The sequence below is a fragment of the Maylandia zebra genome, linkage group LG13 (genome assembly GCF_041146795.1).
Source record: "Maylandia zebra isolate NMK-2024a linkage group LG13, Mzebra_GT3a, whole genome shotgun sequence".
NCBI classification, from domain to species: domain Eukaryota; kingdom Metazoa; phylum Chordata; class Actinopteri; order Cichliformes; family Cichlidae; genus Maylandia; species Maylandia zebra.
In genome coordinates, this window is record NC_135179.1 from 34,040,131 (window position 1) to 34,060,326 (window position 20,196).

General features: G+C 44.1%; 1 protein-coding gene across 3 annotated transcripts; it reads left to right on the forward strand.

Moving 5' to 3' along the window:
• The first annotated feature begins 296 nt into the window (after positions 1-296).
• cep68 (centrosomal protein 68) lies at positions 297-19,405 on the forward strand. Of its 3 annotated transcripts, none has more exons than XM_004572019.5 (9): positions 305-743; positions 972-1,074; positions 3,609-3,892; positions 5,425-6,456; positions 7,365-7,569; positions 7,773-7,933; positions 12,409-12,531; positions 17,739-17,835; positions 17,931-19,405. In XM_004572019.5, exons 3-9 carry the CDS (start codon positions 3,635-3,637, stop codon positions 18,101-18,103), a joined length of 2,049 nt encoding a protein of 682 aa, XP_004572076.2. In that variant the 5' UTR covers positions 305-743; positions 972-1,074; positions 3,609-3,634; the 3' UTR covers positions 18,104-19,405. The 3 variants fall into 3 exon arrangements, with proteins under 3 accessions (XP_012780412.2, XP_004572076.2, XP_004572077.2); XM_004572020.5 differs by having other exon boundaries at positions 307-743; positions 7,776-7,933; XM_012924958.4 differs by lacking the exon at positions 17,739-17,835 and having other exon boundaries at positions 297-743; positions 17,931-18,165.
• The last annotated feature ends 791 nt before the right edge of the window (positions 19,406-20,196 follow it).

The following is a 20,196-nucleotide window of genomic DNA, read 5'->3' on the forward strand; positions in this document are numbered from 1 at the left end:
TGACAGGCCTCACACTGACAGTGTGGGAAGATGCCTTGGAGGCTGCTGCGTGTGTGTGAAAATGATGGGAGGGGATTTACTCCGACACTAAGAAACCATTAATGTAAAAGAATGAATGACTTTTAAAATGTATGATTTAATAAAATTAATTGTATTTAGTATATTGTGATTGGCACAGGATTTTGAAGAGAAATGAGCTAATGATAAATGTAATTAAATCCAATTGACACTAGGTGATTGTACGTCCAGACTGGAAGATTGAGGGAGAGATACAAATCAGCACTTGGCAGAGTGCACACAGGAGTATCCAGCGTTGTTACGTCCTCTAGTTCTTGTAATGAGCAGAAGACATCATCAGCTATGGGATTCCACAGTTGGTTGTTATGCCAACACTGTGGTAAGAACAACCAAATCTATTATATCCACACAGAGACGGGCACTTTGTGCATCTTTGAACACTACTCCACCATAAAAATATGCTGTTATTTTCTGCGTTGTGTTGCTGTTTGCCTGTTCGTCTATTCTGTAGGTACATTGAGCTCATATCCGGGGCTCAGTTCCTTGCGTGTGTACACATAACTGGCCAATGAAGATGAATGTCGTTATTCTCTTTTGTTTGTTTTTTGTTTTCTCCTGCTGCACTCTCGTCCAAATTCCAGTAGGTGGCAGCAACGCTCCTGTAAGTTAGTTTGGCAACGACCATAAAACTCGCGAGAAGAAGAGCTCCGTCACAGTCACGTACCGTAAGAAAGACCCATTCGCTTTTTTTTTTACCTTTATTTTATGTGTTTCTGTAATTACTACTTACTTTTGTGTCGTTGAAATGTATCTTATACCAAATATGTTTTATATACAACAAATACCAAGCTATAATAAAACACCAGTAGGCTAATAAATATAGCCGAGTGGCAGTAAATCGACATTTCCTTTATAAAGCACAACCTGGATGCTAATAACACTGTTTTGAACAGGCTTGTACTCAGCAATCATTACGGCTCTAACGACTACACCCTGCAAGGAGGCAGGCTGGGGACCAAGCTACAGCGGATGGATGCTTCGAGCTGAGCTACGCTGGTAAATATCTGTCGTTTCTTTTCCTAAACAAGATAGATTGTTTTAATATATTTTCTATAACTGGCTGTTGGTCTGACTTACACACACACTGCTGAATAATGGGAAGTGTCATACAGTTTGAACAGGAAACTTTATGAGGCTGAAAATGTTTGAGTTTGCCGTGTAACAGTGGAAGATTTCCATCACAGAGCGAGGTTCGTCAGTAAGAGTCAGCGCGTACTTTGTTACTTGTGGGTTTTGTTTGGGCTGGTGTTTTTTTATCCGGGCTGTCGTTCGTGGACTGTGACGCTCAGCACTACAGACTAGTGAAGATGAACCATGACAGAGGTCATGAGGGGACAGAACATTAGTCCTCTGTGCTTGTTGTTGTCGTCGTTTCCTCCACGTCCACGCTGTGTCTGATGATGACTGTATGTAGTCAGAGAACCGATTTGTTCTATGCATCGCGAACATGCGGATATCCTGTTGCTGCTGGAGTTAAAAAGGGAATCGTTTTGTTGCTGTGTTGCATTGAATGTACTGATCTATTTACAGAGTGCGGTGCAGTGAAGTAAACTCGAAACTGTATTATTTGCTTCAGCAGTTTACAGCAGCAAAATTAAATTAATATATAAGAATAACAGGGGCAGCACGGTGGTTAGCACTGTTGCAAGAAGAAGAAGGTCCTGAGTTCAATTCCACCATCAGGCCGGGGTCTTTCTGTGTGGAGTTTGCATGTTCTCCCCGTGTTTGCGTGGGTTCCCTCCGGGTACTCCTTGTGGGGATAGGTTAATTGGAAAATCCAAATTGCCACTAGGTTTGAAAGTGAGTGTGAATGGTTGTCTGTCCCTGTGTGTTGGCCCTGTGACAGACTGGCGACCTGCCCAGGGTGTACCCCGCCTCTCGCCCTATGACAGCTGGGATAGGCTCCAGCGCCCCCCCCCCCCCCCCCCCCCCCGCGACCCTGAAAAGGATAAGCGGAAGCGAATGGATGGATGGATATAAGAATAACAGCATAAACAACTTTGGACCAGAAACAGAACATTAAGCAATGACATAATTTAAGAATCCAAAGCACCCATCACTCATAGACCAGCTTTGCATCATATTTAATTGCCGACTGCATCTGGGTCCAAGGACTTGCTCGTTAGGGCTAAATGATGAGCTACCTGCCACATATCGTTGCCTTCTCTACAGCGCTCAAGGACAAACCTTTCCTTTTTTACCCCGCCGGGACCTATTTGGACACTCCTTCAGTTCAGAGGTTGCAATTGGGTTTATGGGATTTGGCCTGGCAACAAAGGGATGATTGCTAGTCTTTTTCATTGTTTATTATTGTTGCTGTTTTTGTTTTGGTTTGTTTTTTTTGACTCCCTTGACCTCCATACATCTAAGTACATCTCTGTCATGTGTATGTTCATGACTGCTGTTTTCCTGCTTTGCAATAAGAAGTTCAATTTAAAAAAAAGAATCCAAAACACCTGCTGCCTCTAGTTTGAGCCTTTTGTATGATGACATACGTATGATGTATGATGATTAATCTGAGAGAACGAATCTCAAATCTCATAACAGTTGAAAGTTTATATACATGTATATCTGGCATGCACCTGGGCCTGCTCACTCACCCTTCTTAGATGCTGGAACCACCTCAACTGGCTCCTTTTAATGTAGAGGAGTAGCGGCTCTATTCTGCCCCTCCCTCCCAGAGCTCCTCAGCCCATCTCTGAGGCAGAGGCCAGCCACCCTTTGGAGGACGCTCATTTCTGCCACTTATATTAGCGATCTCTTTCTTTCGCTCAGTACTCAGAGCTCGTGATCATAGGTGAGGGTAGGGACATCGATTATTCTTAATATTAATCATTTGGGGCAGCACAGTGGCGCGGTGATTAGTACTGTTGCTTCACAGCAAGAAGGTCCCGAGTTCCATCCCACCACCCGACTGGGGCCTTTCCGTGTGGAGTGGTTCTCCCCGTGTTTGTGCTCCAGCTTCCTCCCACAAGTCCCAAGACATGCAGTCAGTGGGGTTAGGGTAACTGGAGAATGTGAGTGTGAATGGTTGTCGGTCTATTTGTGTCGGGTTGGCGACCTGTCCAGGGTGTACCCTGCCTCTCGCCCCACGGTGGCTGGGATTGGCTTCAAGATGAGTAAAGAAAATTCCAAATATCAAAAGCAACAGTTTAAGTGTGTTTATGGTGACTTCATGTTGTACATTCATAAACCGACAACAGCAATACATATTAACAAAATATCAGTTGTTTGGACTAAAGTTATCAGAGGACTTTTGTGCATGATTTCAGAAGAAAAGTTCAGCAGAACCTTGCACTATTGGAACTTTAGTTTTTTTTTATGGCTCTATGTTCTGCAAATTTTCAGCAACAAATTATTTGCTTCATAATCTGCTGAATAAATGACATCCTGTATCCTAGAAGAGGAAAACTCTTCCTAGCCAGCACATCTGTTGGATAAGAAAGGACAATAACTCTAGTTTTACCAGACGTTGGATAATTCTTTCTATATTTTCTCATGTACTTTGCTTCTTTCTTGTGTTATTTCAGGGCTGAGGCAAGTCTCCTTTTGTGCAATGGAAGTGAAGGGATGCCGCCAGCGCTGGAAATTAAATTGCAGAGAGCTACAGAGCAAGAGATGCTCAACTCCAGAAGTCACTGAAAGAGTCAAGATAGAAAAGGGGGACAAAGAAGAGCCATACAAAGGTGTTACCATGGCAGCAACCTCCAAGTATCTGACAGGCAGGCAATATCTCACTAGGAAGCCTCTGTTTTCTGTAGAAGAGCATGTGTCCATCTTAAAGAAGACACGTCCACAGAGGCTCATGGAAAAGGTAAGGAACATGGAGAAAGAAGACCTCCAAGTAAAATCTTTGTCCTTTTAGATGGAACAATGCAGCAGACACAGAACGACTTGGCTTTTGTCAAAGGTCCCATATCATGAAAACGCATTTATATAGTGTTATAAGAATTTTATAAACTGTGAGGTGTAAAATATGTGGTGTCTCTTGCTTCTAGACCTTGTAACATCTCCGCCTCCCACACTTCAAAGTCAGTAAAAAATGTTCTGTGAAAAACATAACTAATCCGTTGGCATGCAGCTAAGATGAAGCTGCTGCCACACAGTGGCAAGGAACCGAAGCACATGTGCTGGTTAATCCCAACATGCTCTGCTGAAACAAATGAATCTGCGCATTGCATCAGTGCAATGACTGCGATTGGCTTGTTCAGTATCGTCGCTTCCTATTATGGATTTCTGCTTTATTTTTCAGCTGCTATCCCTTAAATCAGCTGGAATGTCTAACCTCAAAGAGACTAACCGTCAGCTCGTGTTTGGGTGTCAGAACTCCAAAGCACGAAGGCTAGGCCACAGGCTCTACATGGGTCCAGCACAACAAAAGTATAACTTAGGTGTACTTACAGTATAATCGTCTCCCACCCTTACAGAACTGAAAGCCCAGTGAATTACTCTCTGAACTCTGTAGCTCCCTAGCAGGGCTAATTAGCTAGTCAGCTTTGAGTTAACGTTAGCTCTATATACCCACAGGCAGAGCTTTGGGGACAAGCATGATGTGGATTTATAACCAGTAGAGAAGCTGATCCTGTGTGTCTGTGTCATCAGCAGCTACTCCAGTTTCCTTTAAAGCTATAGACAGTAAATCATTGGGTTAGAAATTAAGCTCCAGGCAGTTGTATAAATGTATGATACAAAATGATCTTTGTGGTATTTTGTTGTTTAACTTGAAATGTAGGGGCAGCACGGTGGCACGGTGGTTAGCACTGTTGCCGCACAGCAAGAAGGTCCTGAGTTCACTTCCACCATCAGGCCGGGGTCTTTCTGTGTGGAGTTTGCATGTTCTCCCCGTGTTTGCGTGGGTTCTCTCCGGGTACTCCGGCTTCCTCCCACCGTCCAAAGACATGCAGCTTGTGGGGATAGGTTAATTGGATAATCCAAATTGTCACTAGGTGTGAATGTGCGAGTGAATGTGAGTGTGAATGGTTGTCTGTCCCTGTGTGTTGGCCCTGCGACAGACTGGCGACCTGTCCAGGGTCTACCCTGCCTCTCGCCCTATGACAGCTGGGATAGGCTCCAGCGCCCCCCGCGACCCTGAAAAGGATAAGCGGAAGCGAATGGATGGATGGATGGAACTTGAAATGTAAATGTACAGTATTTCAGGGCTTTAACCTCCTCATTTATCCATAAATGACTGCTCACTTAAGAATGTATGCCATCCTTGTCACTTTCTATTATTCTCTTCATCACTTTGTAGCTTAAACGTCTAAGCTGATGTAAACGACTAAATGCCAGAAGCTTTTACTCTGATGCAATAATAAGGTTTATAATGCTACAGTATTTTTCTTGCAGGAGAAACAACAGGACAGAAGTGAACATCATAATATTAAATTCTTGCCCAAACCAAGAGAGGAGCTCATCCCACAGAGACTTAGCCCGTCTCCCATTGAAATATCACTTCCCTCTACCTCTGAAGAAGACCTGGGCTCACCCTTGGGTGTTTCAGAGCTGCACCATGAGGACTCCGCTACATTTGGAACATCTTTCCCTGGAAACAGATTGGCTCAGCAGAGCCTCTCAAGGTCTAACTTTAAAGTCTGTGGACTTGACCTTCCCCCGAAGCCCAGACTGACCTCCACGGTCCTTTATCCTACGTACAGCCCCTGTTCAAACAAACGAAGCCAAGCTCAGCGTGTGATAGAGAGCCGGAGGGAGAGAAGTTGGAGAGAAAGAAAACGGTGTTCTTTTGGAGTAAACTCCAAAGAGATTCCCAAGTCTCCCTATCAGGCAGACTACTGGGCCTGTGCCATCCCTGAAACTCTGCCCCCATCTCCAAACAGGCACTGCACAGCATGGGACCCAAACAAGGAGTACCAGGAACTGCTGGATTACACCTACCCACTAAGACCAAGACAGGTAGACAGTGAATGGGACAGCTCCAAGAGGCTTCAGGATGACAGCCTTCAGACAAACCTCAACCTGCAGGACTCAGGAATTGCAATGGGCCACCTATGTAGTTCCACCAGCCTGCCAGGGTTGGACATTTCAACCGGTGCAAGAGGACAGAGCAGTGAAAGAATCGCTCTCAGCTCGAATTATATGTCACCTGACCTGCAGTTTATCACTAGATCTTCAGGTGAACCACTATCCCTGCTCTCTTTGTCTTCGGACTGTCTGGACTGCAGTGAGGATGGAGGGGAAAGAAATCCTTTTGTTAATGATAGTCTCAATGATCAGCACCATATGCGATCCACATCTACCTTTTCTGCTTTCATACGCTCTGAAAGTGTACTTCGACAGTCCAGGTGTGTGCACGGGGACCTGGATGAGGAATTCCGGCCTCTTCCAGACCAGGTGGAGGAGCTGCAGCTCCTGTCCAGACAGGTCAGTACTATATGTACGCTGACTTTACCACTCTGGTGATTGTGCAAGCAGAACCATTTACATCAGCGGTCTCCAACCTTTTTCGCGTGTTACGTTTCGGTGTTGTCAGTGTTTTGTTTTTGCGTGACTGTCATGTGTTTCCTGTTTTACTTTGAAGGTCTGTTGTTATCTTAGAGTGTTCAGTTTACGTTTCCTTGTCTCGTCAGGTCTAATTTGCCCCAGCTGTGTTTCCCTCCTGTGGTCTATTCCCTGATTGCTCCTTCTATGTATTTAAGCCCTGTGTGTCAGTTGGTCATGGTCGCGATCTCCCCCGTGTTGTAAATAGTTTGGTGTTTTGTTGTAAATAGCTGTGAATGGGTTTGTTAATATTTTCGTTTGAGACACCTTCGTTTTGGGATTTTGGTGGAGAGCTTTAGTTTTTTTCTCGTGTGTTTTTTTTCTTATTTTTATTTTCATACGTTGCACGCCGGTTGCCTAGGCCGGGGTGTAACACACGCCACGGACCGGTTCATGCCCGGCAATATTTTCACGGACCGGCCTTTAAGGTGTCGCGGATAAATACAACAAAATAAAACTAGTACCAGTACCGAAAAAAAAGAAGATTTATTCATAACACACATGAAAAGACCCAGAAAAAACGAGTAAACGATAAAAACGATAACAAAATAACGCTGAAAACCGATAAAAACCCTGAAAACCAGACATTTCACACCTGAGCCTCAACTCTCACGGCCCGGTACCAAACGACTCACAGACCGGTACCGGTCCATGGCCCGGGGGTTGGGGACCGCTGCTTTACATCATTGCTAATCATGTTCACAACGTTGTATTTTTACTGTGCATTCCTTTAGCAATTCTTGCTAAAGTAGCAAAACGCATCACATCATCACTGTGGTCCCTGTGTGCAGGTGAGGGAGATGACAGCTCAGCTGAGCTGGCCTGTCACAGCTAACTGGGACTCTCTGGAAACATGCACCACCTCCTGGCCCTCTTCTATCAGCTTGTCAGGAAAACAAGAGGAAAGGACTAAAGTCAAGGAGCTCCAGGAGGACAAACAAGACAGAAATGACTTTAAAAAGTGGAGCACAGAGCACAAAAATGCTCCTCCAACAGGTATTTGTAATAAATATTTGTAAGGATGTTTAGATTGTAGCCCTGTACACAGTTAAAGAATCAAATTACCTTCACTGCAATGGATATATTTCCATCTCTTTATCCAAAAGAGTTCGGATTAATTGTCAGGGTTTGCAAGTGTGTGATTTTGAGATTTCTGATCTTAAGGAAAATACAAACAAAAACTATTCTCTCTCCGTCAGCAGCGGTTTACGTAGGGCATGCTGACGGTGGCTTGGGTCGCCCTAGTCTCAAGAAGGCTGAGACTCTGGTGGACCGGCTGTGTGGGCTCAGCCTGATTGATAATCCAAAGGAGAGCTTGGAGGGCCAGGAGCACAGTGACTCTCTGATGCAACACATCAAGGTAGGGACGCAGTTGGATCTGTGACTAATTTTTCAGACTGAAAGTCATCAACAGATTAAACTCCTGCTATGGCAGATGTCACTAATGAAGCCAGTGTAGGGTTTTGTATGGAGTGGCTATCACTGCTTAGTTCAGGAAGAGAAGTAGCAGTATTATGGCGCTTTAAGAGGTTTACATGACCACTGATTATTCCTCTTCTCTGGTGTTTGCATCAAGTAGTCCCTGTCTAATAAAGTGCTTTTAATAGTGAAAGGTCCACTAAGCCTTGACTGGAAAGGTGAACCTATCACGGGCATCAGTGCCAAAACCCAAAGCCCCAGGGTCAACAGTCTGGTCTTCAGCCTTCTTATTAAAAAGCTGTGTCATTTTATCCTCTAAGCTTCACTTTAACTGCAGCACAAGCAAACTCAAAGTCATTCATATGCGTCAACACATCATAGTGGCTCGAGCAAAAGGACCAGGGCCACCAAACAATAACAAGGCTGAAGCCGTTACTGTGTTTAAAACACACACACAAAAACTAAACAGAAAATTTAAAAAGTTCAGATGTTTTTCTTACATTTGCGACACATTTACCGTGACAGTGTCCTCATGTTGCTCCCCTGCCACTCAGAGTACATCATGAATCGTTCAGCGGAGAGCAGCTGGTTTGTTCTCCTGTTTCTGTTGTATCCATCGTCAGGCAGTTAGTTATGATAACTTAGCTTTATAATAGGTGAACAAATATCAGCTGAACTGCTGATATCCTTAGAACTCAACAGTATTAAGTTATAATGTTTGCTCTTTTGTTTGAAGTTTTTTATAACCTTGACTTAAAGTTCTAGTAATTCAGTCTGTTTTTATGTTTAAGTTATGTCTCCTAGCTTTCCTCCACTCTTTAAGTCCCTCACTAGTCTCTTTGCAGCTGTTCTGGGTAGGGATGGGTTTCGAAACCCGGTTCTTGTTGAGAACCGGTTCCCACTGTTTCAGTTCCTTGGAAGTGTTTGCCGTTTTTGCAAACAATTCCCTTATCGATTCCAGTCGCCCCGAATGACGTCACCACGTTGCGGAGCGTCATTTACCTGGCAGGAAACACAGTGGCTCAAACGCTCAAAAGTTTGGTCATACTTTACAAGAACGGATGACAACAGGGCAACTTGCAATACTTGCAAAGTATCAGAATCAGAATCAGAATACTTTATTGATCCCTGGGGGAAATTATTTTTTGTTACAGTGCTCCATTTTAAACCAACATTAAGACAAGACAGACAATACACTAACTAAAAATAGTACAATATATACATATACATACATACATACATAAGTCACTCATAAATAAATAGCTGGAAAAGAAACATGTGTAGTTGTAGCAGCAAACAGTGTGTTAAGTGGATGCGTTGTACAGGGAGATGGCCACAGGCAGGAATGATTTCCTGTGTCGTTCAGTGGTGCTTTTCGGTAATCTCAGTCTCTCACTGAACGAGCTCCTGTGACTGACCAGCATGTCATGGAGTGGGTGGGAGGTGTTATCCAACATTGTCTTTATCTTGGACAGCATCCGCCTCTCCGACACCACCTTGAGGGAGTCCAGCTCCATCCCCACAACATTGCTGGCCTTACGGATCAGTTTATTGAGTCTGTTGGCATCTGCTGCCCTCAGCCTGCTCCCCCAGCATGCAACAGCATAGAGGATCGCACTGGCCACAACAGACTCATAGAAAATCCTCAGCATTTTCTGGCAGATGTTGAAGGACCTCAGTCGCCTCAAAAACTAGAGACGACTCTGGCCCTTCCTGTAAAGTGCTGTGGTGTTTTTAGCCCAGTCCAGTTTATTGTCAATGTGAACTCCAAGGTATTTATATATATATTTATATTTCATTTAAGGGAGGAAACACTACGAATATGCAAAAGCATTTGCTCACAAAACACGCGATGACCTTAAATGAATGTCGTGTTTTTAATTCCATGAATCTCAACCCAGCAGCAGCGGTAACGTTTGCACGTCCTCTCCCGTTAATGCAGCAGGTAAATAATCAACAACAGTGCATATTATGTTAGCGCGATCTGCCTTATTACAAACCTGCCATCACTGTGCATTTAGTGACCATGATGAGACAGAGTCTGGCTCAGATGCTGGCAGTTCTTGCTGCAGTCTACCGGTAGCGTCTCCTTTCAGGCAGGATAGACGAATGTCACCGAGCAGAGACTCAGTTTGTGGTCAAAGGCTTGCAGCCGTTTGCCACAGCAGATGATTTTCAGTAAAGTAAGTAAATGTGTTTAATTGTAGGCAGGGACATTACTGGATATTCTTGTGTAATTGCTACAGAAGAATATTTATTTTATTATTTTACATTTACAATTTTTTCCTGGGGGCCCTGTGACACCCACTGAAGAGATCTCTTAAGATCTCACTGTTGGGTTTGTAAGGCCATGTTACTCCTAAATTTCTATCTTGTTCAAAGAGAAGATATAAAACAAAGTTCTAAGCTAATCGACCTTAGTGTTCTCCTTTTTAAAAAAGAATCAATAAAGAATCGATAAAGAATTGAATCGAAAATGGAATCGGAATCATGAAAATCGTATCAATACCCATCCTTAGTTCTGGGGTCTTTGGACATCTCTCACTGGTTTTCTTTCCAGAATCTTTTAAATCTTTCACTTCCTTCCTCTGCCAGGCTTGTTCTGTACTGTGTGACTTTGTTTGAATTTCTCAATGATATGTATCTGTGTATTCCAATATTTCAACCATTATATGATTAAAAGCACCATGAATAATATGTACTGTAGGGCTGCCACAAACGATTATTTTTGATAGTCGACTAGTCACAGATTATTTTTGCGATTAGTCGACTAATCAGATCATCATCCATTGGACGTAAAACTACAGCTTATTGCACCAGCAGCATCTGCTCTTGTACAGGGAGTGCAGAATTATTAGGCAAGTTGTATTTGTGAGGAATAATGTTATTGTTGAACAACAACCATGTTCTCAATGAACCCAAAAAACTCATTAATATCAAAGCTGAATGTTTGTGGAAGTAGTTTTTTAGTTTGTTTTTAGTTGTAGCTATTTTAGGGGGATATCTGTGTGTGCAGGTGACTATTACTGTGCATAATTATTAGGCAACTTAACAAAAAACAAATATATACCCATTTCAATTATTTATTTTTACCAGTGAAACCAATATAACATCTCCACATTCACAAATATACATTTCTGACATTCAAAAACAAAACAAAAACAAATCAGCCACCAATATAGCCACCTTTCTTTGCAAGGACACTCAAAAGCCTGCCATCCATGGATTCTGTCAGTGTTTTGATCTGTTCACCATCAACATTGCGTGCAGCAGCAACCACAGCCTCCCAGACACTGTTCAGAGAGGTGTACTGTTTTCCCTCCTTGTAAATCTCACATTTGATGATGGACCACAGGTTCTCAATGGGGTTCAGATCAGGTGAACAAGGAGGCCATGTCATTAGTTTTTCTTCTTTTATACCCTTTCTTGCCAGCCACGCTGTGGAGTACTTGGACGCGTGTGATGGAGCATTGTCCTGCATGAAAATCATGTTTTTCTTGAAGGATGCAGACTTCTTCCTGTACCACTGCTTGAAGAAGGTGTCTTCCAGAAACTGGCAGTAGGACTGGGAGTTGAGCTTGACTCCATCCTCAACCCGAAAAGGCCCCACAAGCTCATCTTTGATGATACCAGCCCAAACCAGTACTCCACCTCCACCTTGCTGGCGTCTGAGTGGGACTGGAGCTCTCTGCCCTTTACCAATCCAGCCACGGGCCCATCCATCTGGCCCATCAAGACTCACTCTCATTTCATCAGTCCATAAAACCTTAGAAAAACCAGTCTTGAGATATTTCTTGGCCCAGTCTTGACGTTTCAGCTTGTGTGTCTTGTTCAGTGGTGGTCGTCTTTCAGCCTTTCTTACCTTGGCCATGTCTCTGAGTATTGCACACCTTGTGCTTTTGGGCACTCCAGTGATGTTGCAGCTCTGAAATATGGCCAAACTGGTGGCAAGTGGCATCTTGGCAGATGCACGCTTGACTTTTCTCAGTTCATGGGCAGTTATTTGGCGCCTTGGTTTTTCCACACGCTTCTTGCGACCCTGTTGACTATTTTGAATGAAACGCTTGATTGTTCGATGATCACGCTTCAGAAGCTTTGCAATTTTGAGACTGCTGCATCCCTCTGCAAGATATCTCACTACTTTTGACTTTTCTGAGCCTGTCAAGTCCTTCTTTTGACCCATTTTGCCAAAGGAAAGGACGTTGCCTAATAATTATGCACACCTGATATAGGGTGTTGATGTCATTAGACCACACCCCTTCTCATTACAGAGATGCACATCACCTAATATGCTTAATTGGTAGTAGGCTTTCGAGCCTATACAGCTTGGAGTAAGACAACATGCATGAAGAGGATGATGTGGACAAAATACTCATTTGCCTAATAATTCTGCACTCCCTGTACTGTATGTTCCAGGTCTTCTGTTCTCACCTGGAGCTGCTCATCCAGCAGCTGAATGCCATGTCAGAGAAGATGGAGCTGCTGACTGAACCCACTGTGGACGTGGATCGTGGGAAGTCATCTCTGGCTGACTACCAGGTGAAGGCTGAGCCTCTCGAGTTGTTACACTGGCAGCAAACACACAGTCCTGCCCTGAAAAACGTTACTGTGTCTGTTTCACACAGGCTAAAGCAGCACTACTGAAAGTTTTATCAGTGTGCATGTTAATTGTTAATTGATTTGTAATACAGAGAAATCCTTTGTTTGATGAATTAAGCAGTTCAGTGGCGATAGCAAGTTTGTTTAAATGACACATTTCATCACATTCAAAATCCACGTTCCCAACAGCAAACATAAAAACCTATATATGTTTACAATGAAGACAAGAAAAGGTGTAAGTTTACAAATGTGCACACACACAGACAGCTACTGTGAGAACACAATGGTTTGAGTCTGTTTTTGAAATGCACACCTCAGCTCAGCAGGAAGCTTGTGCCAAAGAACAGGACTACAGTAACTGAAAGCACCTGCAGCACACTTAGATCATCATGGGAAGACTTAAAACATCTGCACCTGATGACCTGAGAGTTCACACTGGGTTATAGACACTGAAGCCGGTAGCTTGCTGGGGGGAGCATTGAGAGCTTTCTGAACTAATCGAAGGTTTTAGGTAAAAAAAAAAAGAAGGAGTGGCTACACAGGTTCATAGACGCCCCCCTGGAAATAACGTGTATGAACAATTTGAATCTGGCTTCATTCATTTCATAGTACAGAAACACCTCAAATGATCTTTTCACTGTCTACACCAGTTAACTCTGGTGTTCCCCAAGGCTCTCTCCTGGGGCCTTTGGTTTTTATTATTTCTCCTACCTCTAGGTAGAGCTGGGCGATAGAACGATAACGATATGTATCGCAATATAACTTTTACTCGATAGAGAAATTAAACTATCGCGATAGACCTCGCCGCTCTTGTCCTCTTAAAAAAAAAAAAAAAAAAAAAGACCAGCCAATCCAAATTAAGTAGCGCAGAGCCGAACCAATCACAGCCGCAGCGTCACGTCGCGTGACTTGTTACGTACAGCACAAGTGCCAAGCCGCACGTGTGTTTGTTTGGGAAGCAGCCAGCGGGTAATGGAGGAAATGAGTGTGCCGACTAGAAAAATCAACCGAGCGTGACCGAAGAGAAAACAGATGATGGTTCCAATGCCGGAGAGATTGTCGAACGGAAGAGCCATAGAAGTTCCGTAGTGTGAAGGTATTTCGGCTATTTCAAGTCTGACAAAAAACAGAGTAGCGTGCACTGTAAATTGTGCCGAAAGCAAGTCTGCAAATACAATGAACTGGTGCATGCGTCACACTGTGCGCCACGTTATTGTTTCGGTGAAATGAATTTCTACAATACTGTTACTGTTAATTCTACTCTCTGCAGTGTTTAAATGCTTACATACACACAGTTACTGTCCGTCCACACATGCGACTCTGTTCTGCTTCTATGCCCCAGCTTTGTTTACTTTTTCCCACCGAGGCTTCTAGACTTCTGATTGGCCAACATTTCTGCACGGTTAGGAATCTAGCGCCACCTGCTGCTTTGGCATGTTCATAGCAGCGTTTTCCTTCATTTCTGCCTTTATGTGTGGACGGGATTATTTTTTTAAACGAAAACGGAAAATCTCCGTTTTCAAAAATACCCGTGTACGTGTGGACGTAGCCTCAGTCTCTGACTGGAAGCGCTAATTCGTCATTCGGCTTTTGTCAGACTAAAGTAACTGTTAAAACTGTTTGAAAAGCTCAGCTATACAACAAGGAGAGATTGAGAATTTCCTTTTAGTTCTCAGTTTATTTGATATTGACAAAAGTTAGTCAGTTTTGTCTGTTCTTCTGTAAAACAAACTAAGATTTATTTTTAGAATTAATATTTTGTTTCTAAGTGGAATTGACAATTTAGTCTGTTTCGTTTGTTCTATTTTGAAACTTAAACGCTTTAGCGGCTGCCTTTTGTGTAGTTTGTAATATTTGCCTTTATTTATCTGAAAAAGTCTCATGTTCCTTAAGTACATCTACCCTGTTGAACTTATTATGGGAAATAAATATTTAAATTAAAAACAAGCTGCTGATTATTTCACATTTTACTTGTGAGCAACGGCACATTTAAATCTTACAAATATAGTTATTTGGCTTATATCGTGATATATATCGTTATCGCCTGAAATGAAAAAAACATATCGTGATATGAAAAAATCTCATATCGCCCAGCTCTACCTCTAGGTAATATTTTCAAGAAATATAACATCCAGTTTCACTGCTGCACAGATGATGCCCAGCTCTACTTCTCTTCCAAACCCACATCTATTTCTGATTAAGTGAAATCAAGGTTTGATTTACTCATAACTAAAGTTCTGACAGTTTTTCACCATCCATTGATAACTCAGGTTAAGAGTCTGGGTGTCATCCTTCACAGCCCATATAAATCACATCATTCATCCATCCATCCATCCATCCATCCATCTTCATCCACTTTATCCGAGGCCAGGTCGCGGGGGCAGCAGCCTAAGCAAAGAGGCCCAGACCTCCCTCTCCCCAGCCACCTCCTCCAGCTTATCCGGGGGAATACCAAGGCGTTCCCAGGCCAGCCGAGAGATATAATCTCTCCAGCGTGTCCTGGGTCTGCCCCGGGGCCTCCTCCCGGTGGGACATGCCTGGAACACCTCACCCAGGAGGCGCCCAGGGGGCATCCTTGTCAGATGCCCGAACCACCTCAGCTGGCTCCTTTCGATGTGGAGCAGCAGCTGCTCTACTCTGAGCCCCTCCCGGATGGCCGAACTTCTCACCCTATCTCTAAGGGAGAGGCCAGCCACCCTTCGGAGGAAGCTCATTTCTGCCGCTTGTATCCGCGATCTCGTTCTTTCGGTCACTAACCACAGCTCGTGGCCATAGGTGAGGGTAGGGACGTAGATCGACCGGTAAATTGAGAGCTTCGCTTTTACACTCAGCTCCCTCTTCACCACGACGGACCGGTGCAGCGTCCGCATTACTGCAGCTGCAGCCCCAATCCGTCTGTCGATCTCCGGCTCCCTTCTCCCATCACTCGCAAACAAGACCCCGAGATACTTGAACTCCTCCACTTGGGGCAGGAACTCATCCCCGACCCGGAGTGGGCACTCCACCCTTTTCCGGCTGAGAACCATGGCCTCAGATTTGGAGGTGCTGATCCTCATTCCCGCTGCTTCACACTCGGCTGCGAACCGCTCCAGTGCGAGCTGGAGGCCCTCACCCGATGAAGCCAACAGAACCACATCATCTGCAAAAATCAGAGATGAGATTCTGAGGCCAACAAAGCGAAAGCCCTCCACCACTTGGCTGCGCCTAGAAATCCTGTCCATAAAAATTATGAACAGAACCGGAGACAAAGGGCAGCCCTGGTGGAGCCCATCACCCACCGGGAACGAGTCCGACTTATTGCCGGCAATGCGAACCAAGCTCTTGCAACGGTTGTATAGGGATCGAATGGCCCGTAGCAATGGGCCAGACACCCCATATTCCCGCAACACCTCCCACAGGACACCCCGAGGGACACGGTCGAATGCCTTCTCCAAGTCCACAAAACACATGTAGACTGGTTGGGCAAACTCCCATGCACCCTCAAGTATCCTGGAGAGGATAAAGAGCTGGTCCAGTGTTCCGCAACCAGGACGAAAACCGCATTGTTCCTCCTGTATCCGAGGTTCGACTAACGGACGAACTCTCCTTTCCAGCACCCTGGCATAGACTTTCCCAGGGAGGCTAAGGAGTGTGATCCCCCTGTAGTTGGAACACACCCTCCGGTCCCCTTTCTTGAAGATGGGGACCACCACCCCGGTCTGCCAGTCCACAGGTACTGCCCCTGATCTCCACGCAACATTGCAGAGGCGTGTCAACCAGGACAGCCCTACAACGTCCAGAGCCTTCAGGAACTCGGGGCGGACCTCATCAACACCAGGGGCTCTGCCACCAAGGAGTTGTTTAACTGCCTCAGTGACCTCGCCCCCGGAAATTGGCGGGTCATTCCCCTCATCCCCAGACTCTGCTTCCTCCTCGGAAGACGTGTCAGTGGGATTAAGGAGGTCCTCGAAGTATTCCTTCCACCGCCTGACAATTTTCTCAGTCGACGTCAGCAGCGCTCCGCCAGCACTATACACAGTGCAGGTAGAGCACCGCTTTCCCCTCCTGAGACGTCTGACGGTTTGCCAGAATCTCTTCGAGGCAGCCCGAAAGTCTTTTTCCATGGCCTCTCCGAACTCCTCCCACACCCGAGTTTTTGCTTCAGCCACTGCCCGAGCCGCATTACGCTTGGCCTGTCGATACCTGTCGGCTGCCTCCGGAGTCCCACAGGCTAACCAAGCCCGATAGGACTCCTTCTTCAGCCTGGTGGCTCCCTTCACCTCTGGTGTCCACCATTTGGTTCGGGGATTACCACCACGGCAGGCACCAACCACCTTGCGGCCGCAGCTCAATGCAGCAGCTTCGGCAATGGAGGCGCTGAACATGGTCCATTCGGACTCAATGTCCCCAGTCTCCCTCGGAATGCTGTTGAAGCTCTGCCGGAGGTGTGCGTTGAAGATCTCGCGGACTGGGGCCTCTGCTAGACGTTTTCATTTTAGTAATACTAACCGCCTTCATCCTTCACTTACTCCAAACAGCACTGCCATACCTGTCAATGCTCTCGTCACATCTCGTTTAGATTACTGTAATTCTTCTCCATGGTCTAACACAAATCTCTCCATAAACTGCAGTTAGCTCAAAATTCAGCTGCTCTTTTTCTCGCTGACATCTGGACTGCTCCAAATGCATGTTAGTTTAGATTTTTAGATTTAGATTTTGTTTTTGTTTTTTAAATTCCCACCAGGCTGTCAGAAAGGTGTTTATGTTAAGGCTTGTAAAGCAGTTATTATGATTAATAATGGAGCTTATGGAAGGCAGGTTAGAGATTTTTAATTTTCCACAGAATGGTGCTCTAGGTCTAGCTGTGGGCTGTCACGCCAGCTGTGGGCTGTCACGCCAGCTGTGGGCTGTCACGCCAGCTCCATTGATCCATTTTAAAACAGAGAAATCTGTTGGATAAGAAATGAGGTAGTTCATGCTTAGATTTAGTTGAATAAATGAATCCTGTCAGCACCACCCAGATATCTGTAGGTCATAGTTTATATCTAAGGTTAAGTCTAATGTGAACTTTGAACAGTAAAAACTGAGAACCTTCACAGACATAAAAACTGCATCGTTCATCACTTCATGCGTTTTCTGGTCCACTCACTCGGCTCTTTTGTTGTCAGAGCTTTCAGAGAGAACTTAGCAGCCATCAGCCGCTGGCCTCCTGCGTTCTGAATACGGGACAGCTACTGCTCAGCTGCATCAACAGCACCTCTCCATGTCAGTCTGTTACAGCATGCTCACTAAGAAATACGGAAACTAAATACTTGTTTTCTCACTGAGTCTGACTGTTCTTCCTCTCTTCTCTTTTACAGTTTTAAGAGACACCCTGCTCCTGATTGAGAGTCAGTCAGAAATGCTGCAGGCCCACAATGAACACTTCTTCTCCTCCATCCTGTCTGCTATAGACAGCTTGGGTCAGCCCAATCAAGCCAGTCCTGTCCAGCAGAGCACAAAGTGTCCTGTAGTGGTCCAAGAGTCAACTTAACAGACCCAACAACAGCTGACCAGACCTCATGTCTGCATCACAAATATAAATATTTGGTGTTATTTCTGTCTAAGAACTCTGCTTTTGATACAAGGCTCTCATTTACTATTCACAAAAAACACCAGTTCATTTTTCACATAAGCCTTCAGGACCAGCACCGAGCCACCAAAACACAAAATTGTTCTTTTCTTAGTCTTAATATCGCACTGTTTTTCTGCCTATACTTAATATCACATTTGTCTTTTCCAAGACATTCACAGAAGTCAAATTAAAAGTCTGTTAACCATTTCTTTTCAAAAAGGATCTCTGTAATCTGATTTCCAGACGCCAAAGTAAATCAAACACTACATTAGTGCAGCGACTAGATAAACTATTGTGAGGCAAACGGAGACACATAGTGTGCAGCACATATATCATGGCCCACAATGAACACAGAAGCTTTTTACTCCAAAAGATAATGTTTCAATTACTCCAGGGCAGGAACATAAAACAGGACAAATTAAAACATGAGCCCTTGACTCCTATCATGATGGTTAATCATGAACTGTGCAGCTGCAATGCACAGACAAACGTCTGTTTTTAGCACTGATAAAATACGAGTTTCACTCACCAGAAGCACAAAGTGCCTGGATGGTCTGTACCACACAGCAAGTGAGGTTTTTGGTCACACCATTCCATGAAAATACAAAAGGTGGAGAAGTCCTATCAGTGACTAAGTGTTCTTAACTTTATGGACAACTTTTTTCAAATAGATGAATTATTTTTAAAAATTGCAAAGGCCCTAATTATTTGTGTAGTAGGCTGTAAACACTCATTTTAACATGTGAGTCTAAGCACTTTTTAATTGGACCGTGTGTATAAATGAACACATCATCGAAGCACTTTCTAGCTAACGTCCACAGTTCAGCAGACCAAAGCTGTCAGGGATCAAACCACCAGACTTCCAGTTAGTAGATGACCGTCTCCGCTTCCTGAGCCACTCCTACCAATTGTTCTGTGACAGCTGCCATTTGCTGCAGTCACATGATCAATCATGGACACACGTCCTCTGGTGCCTGAAACAGAGATGTTGACAGGGAATCCTTTGGATCCTATCGGTTGTATTGTCATCTGTAAAGTTTGTAGGCTGAATTACAGTTTTGCTCAATGCTCAATTCTCACGGCAGAAAAGAAATGGGACGTATTTTATAAAAGGCGCTCCAACAATCCAAAGGTTTTTCACATATGTCAGAGCATGAATAGTCAATCACTTCAACTCTGTGATGAATGAATAAAAAGCTTTCAGCACCCTTTAAAGACTAAGTCATCAAAATGTTTCTTTCTTTTCTCAAACCCAGAAAGAGTTCTGCATAAATGTGGGATTAATGTAGTTTTTCAGAAACAAATGAAACGTGAAGGATGTTTCTGAAACTTTACAAAACTGGTGGAATGGGAAAAAAAAGCAAACTAATGTAATCACTTTACTAAATACGACTGATCCACTGCTCATCGCAGTAATCAAAATATCTAATCAGCCTTTCACATCATTGCATTTAGGCATGTGGACATAGTCGTGACCGCCAAACCAAGCATCAGAATAAGGAAGAAAGATGACTGAGCGTGGTTGTCGATGTCGGACGGGCTGGTTTGAGCATTTCAGACATTGTTGATGTTCTGGGACTTTCCCACACAACCATCACAGGGTTTACAGGGAATGGTCTGAAATGGGAAACTATCCAGTGAGCAGCAGTTCTGAGTTATAACAGAATGCTCAGACTGCTTTGATCTGAAATGAAAGTAACAGTATCTTAAACACTCATTACAAACAAGCAGTGTTGAGTAAGTTAGTTTAAATTAGTAACTTAGTTACATTACTAGTTACTTCTATCAAAAGTAACTCAGTTACTTCAAGTTACTCGTTACTTTCAAAGTAACTAGTTACTAGGGAAAGTAACTTTGGTTTTACTCAGAATTCTCTTGTTAATCTGTTGCTTCCGTAACTGGATACCCAGCAAGACTGTAAGTCTTCTAGCTTGCTTACATGTTAGCACTATCCTGCCACAGTGCACTGTGCCACCTACCAATAGAAAGGAAAAGATAATGTGCATATTTCC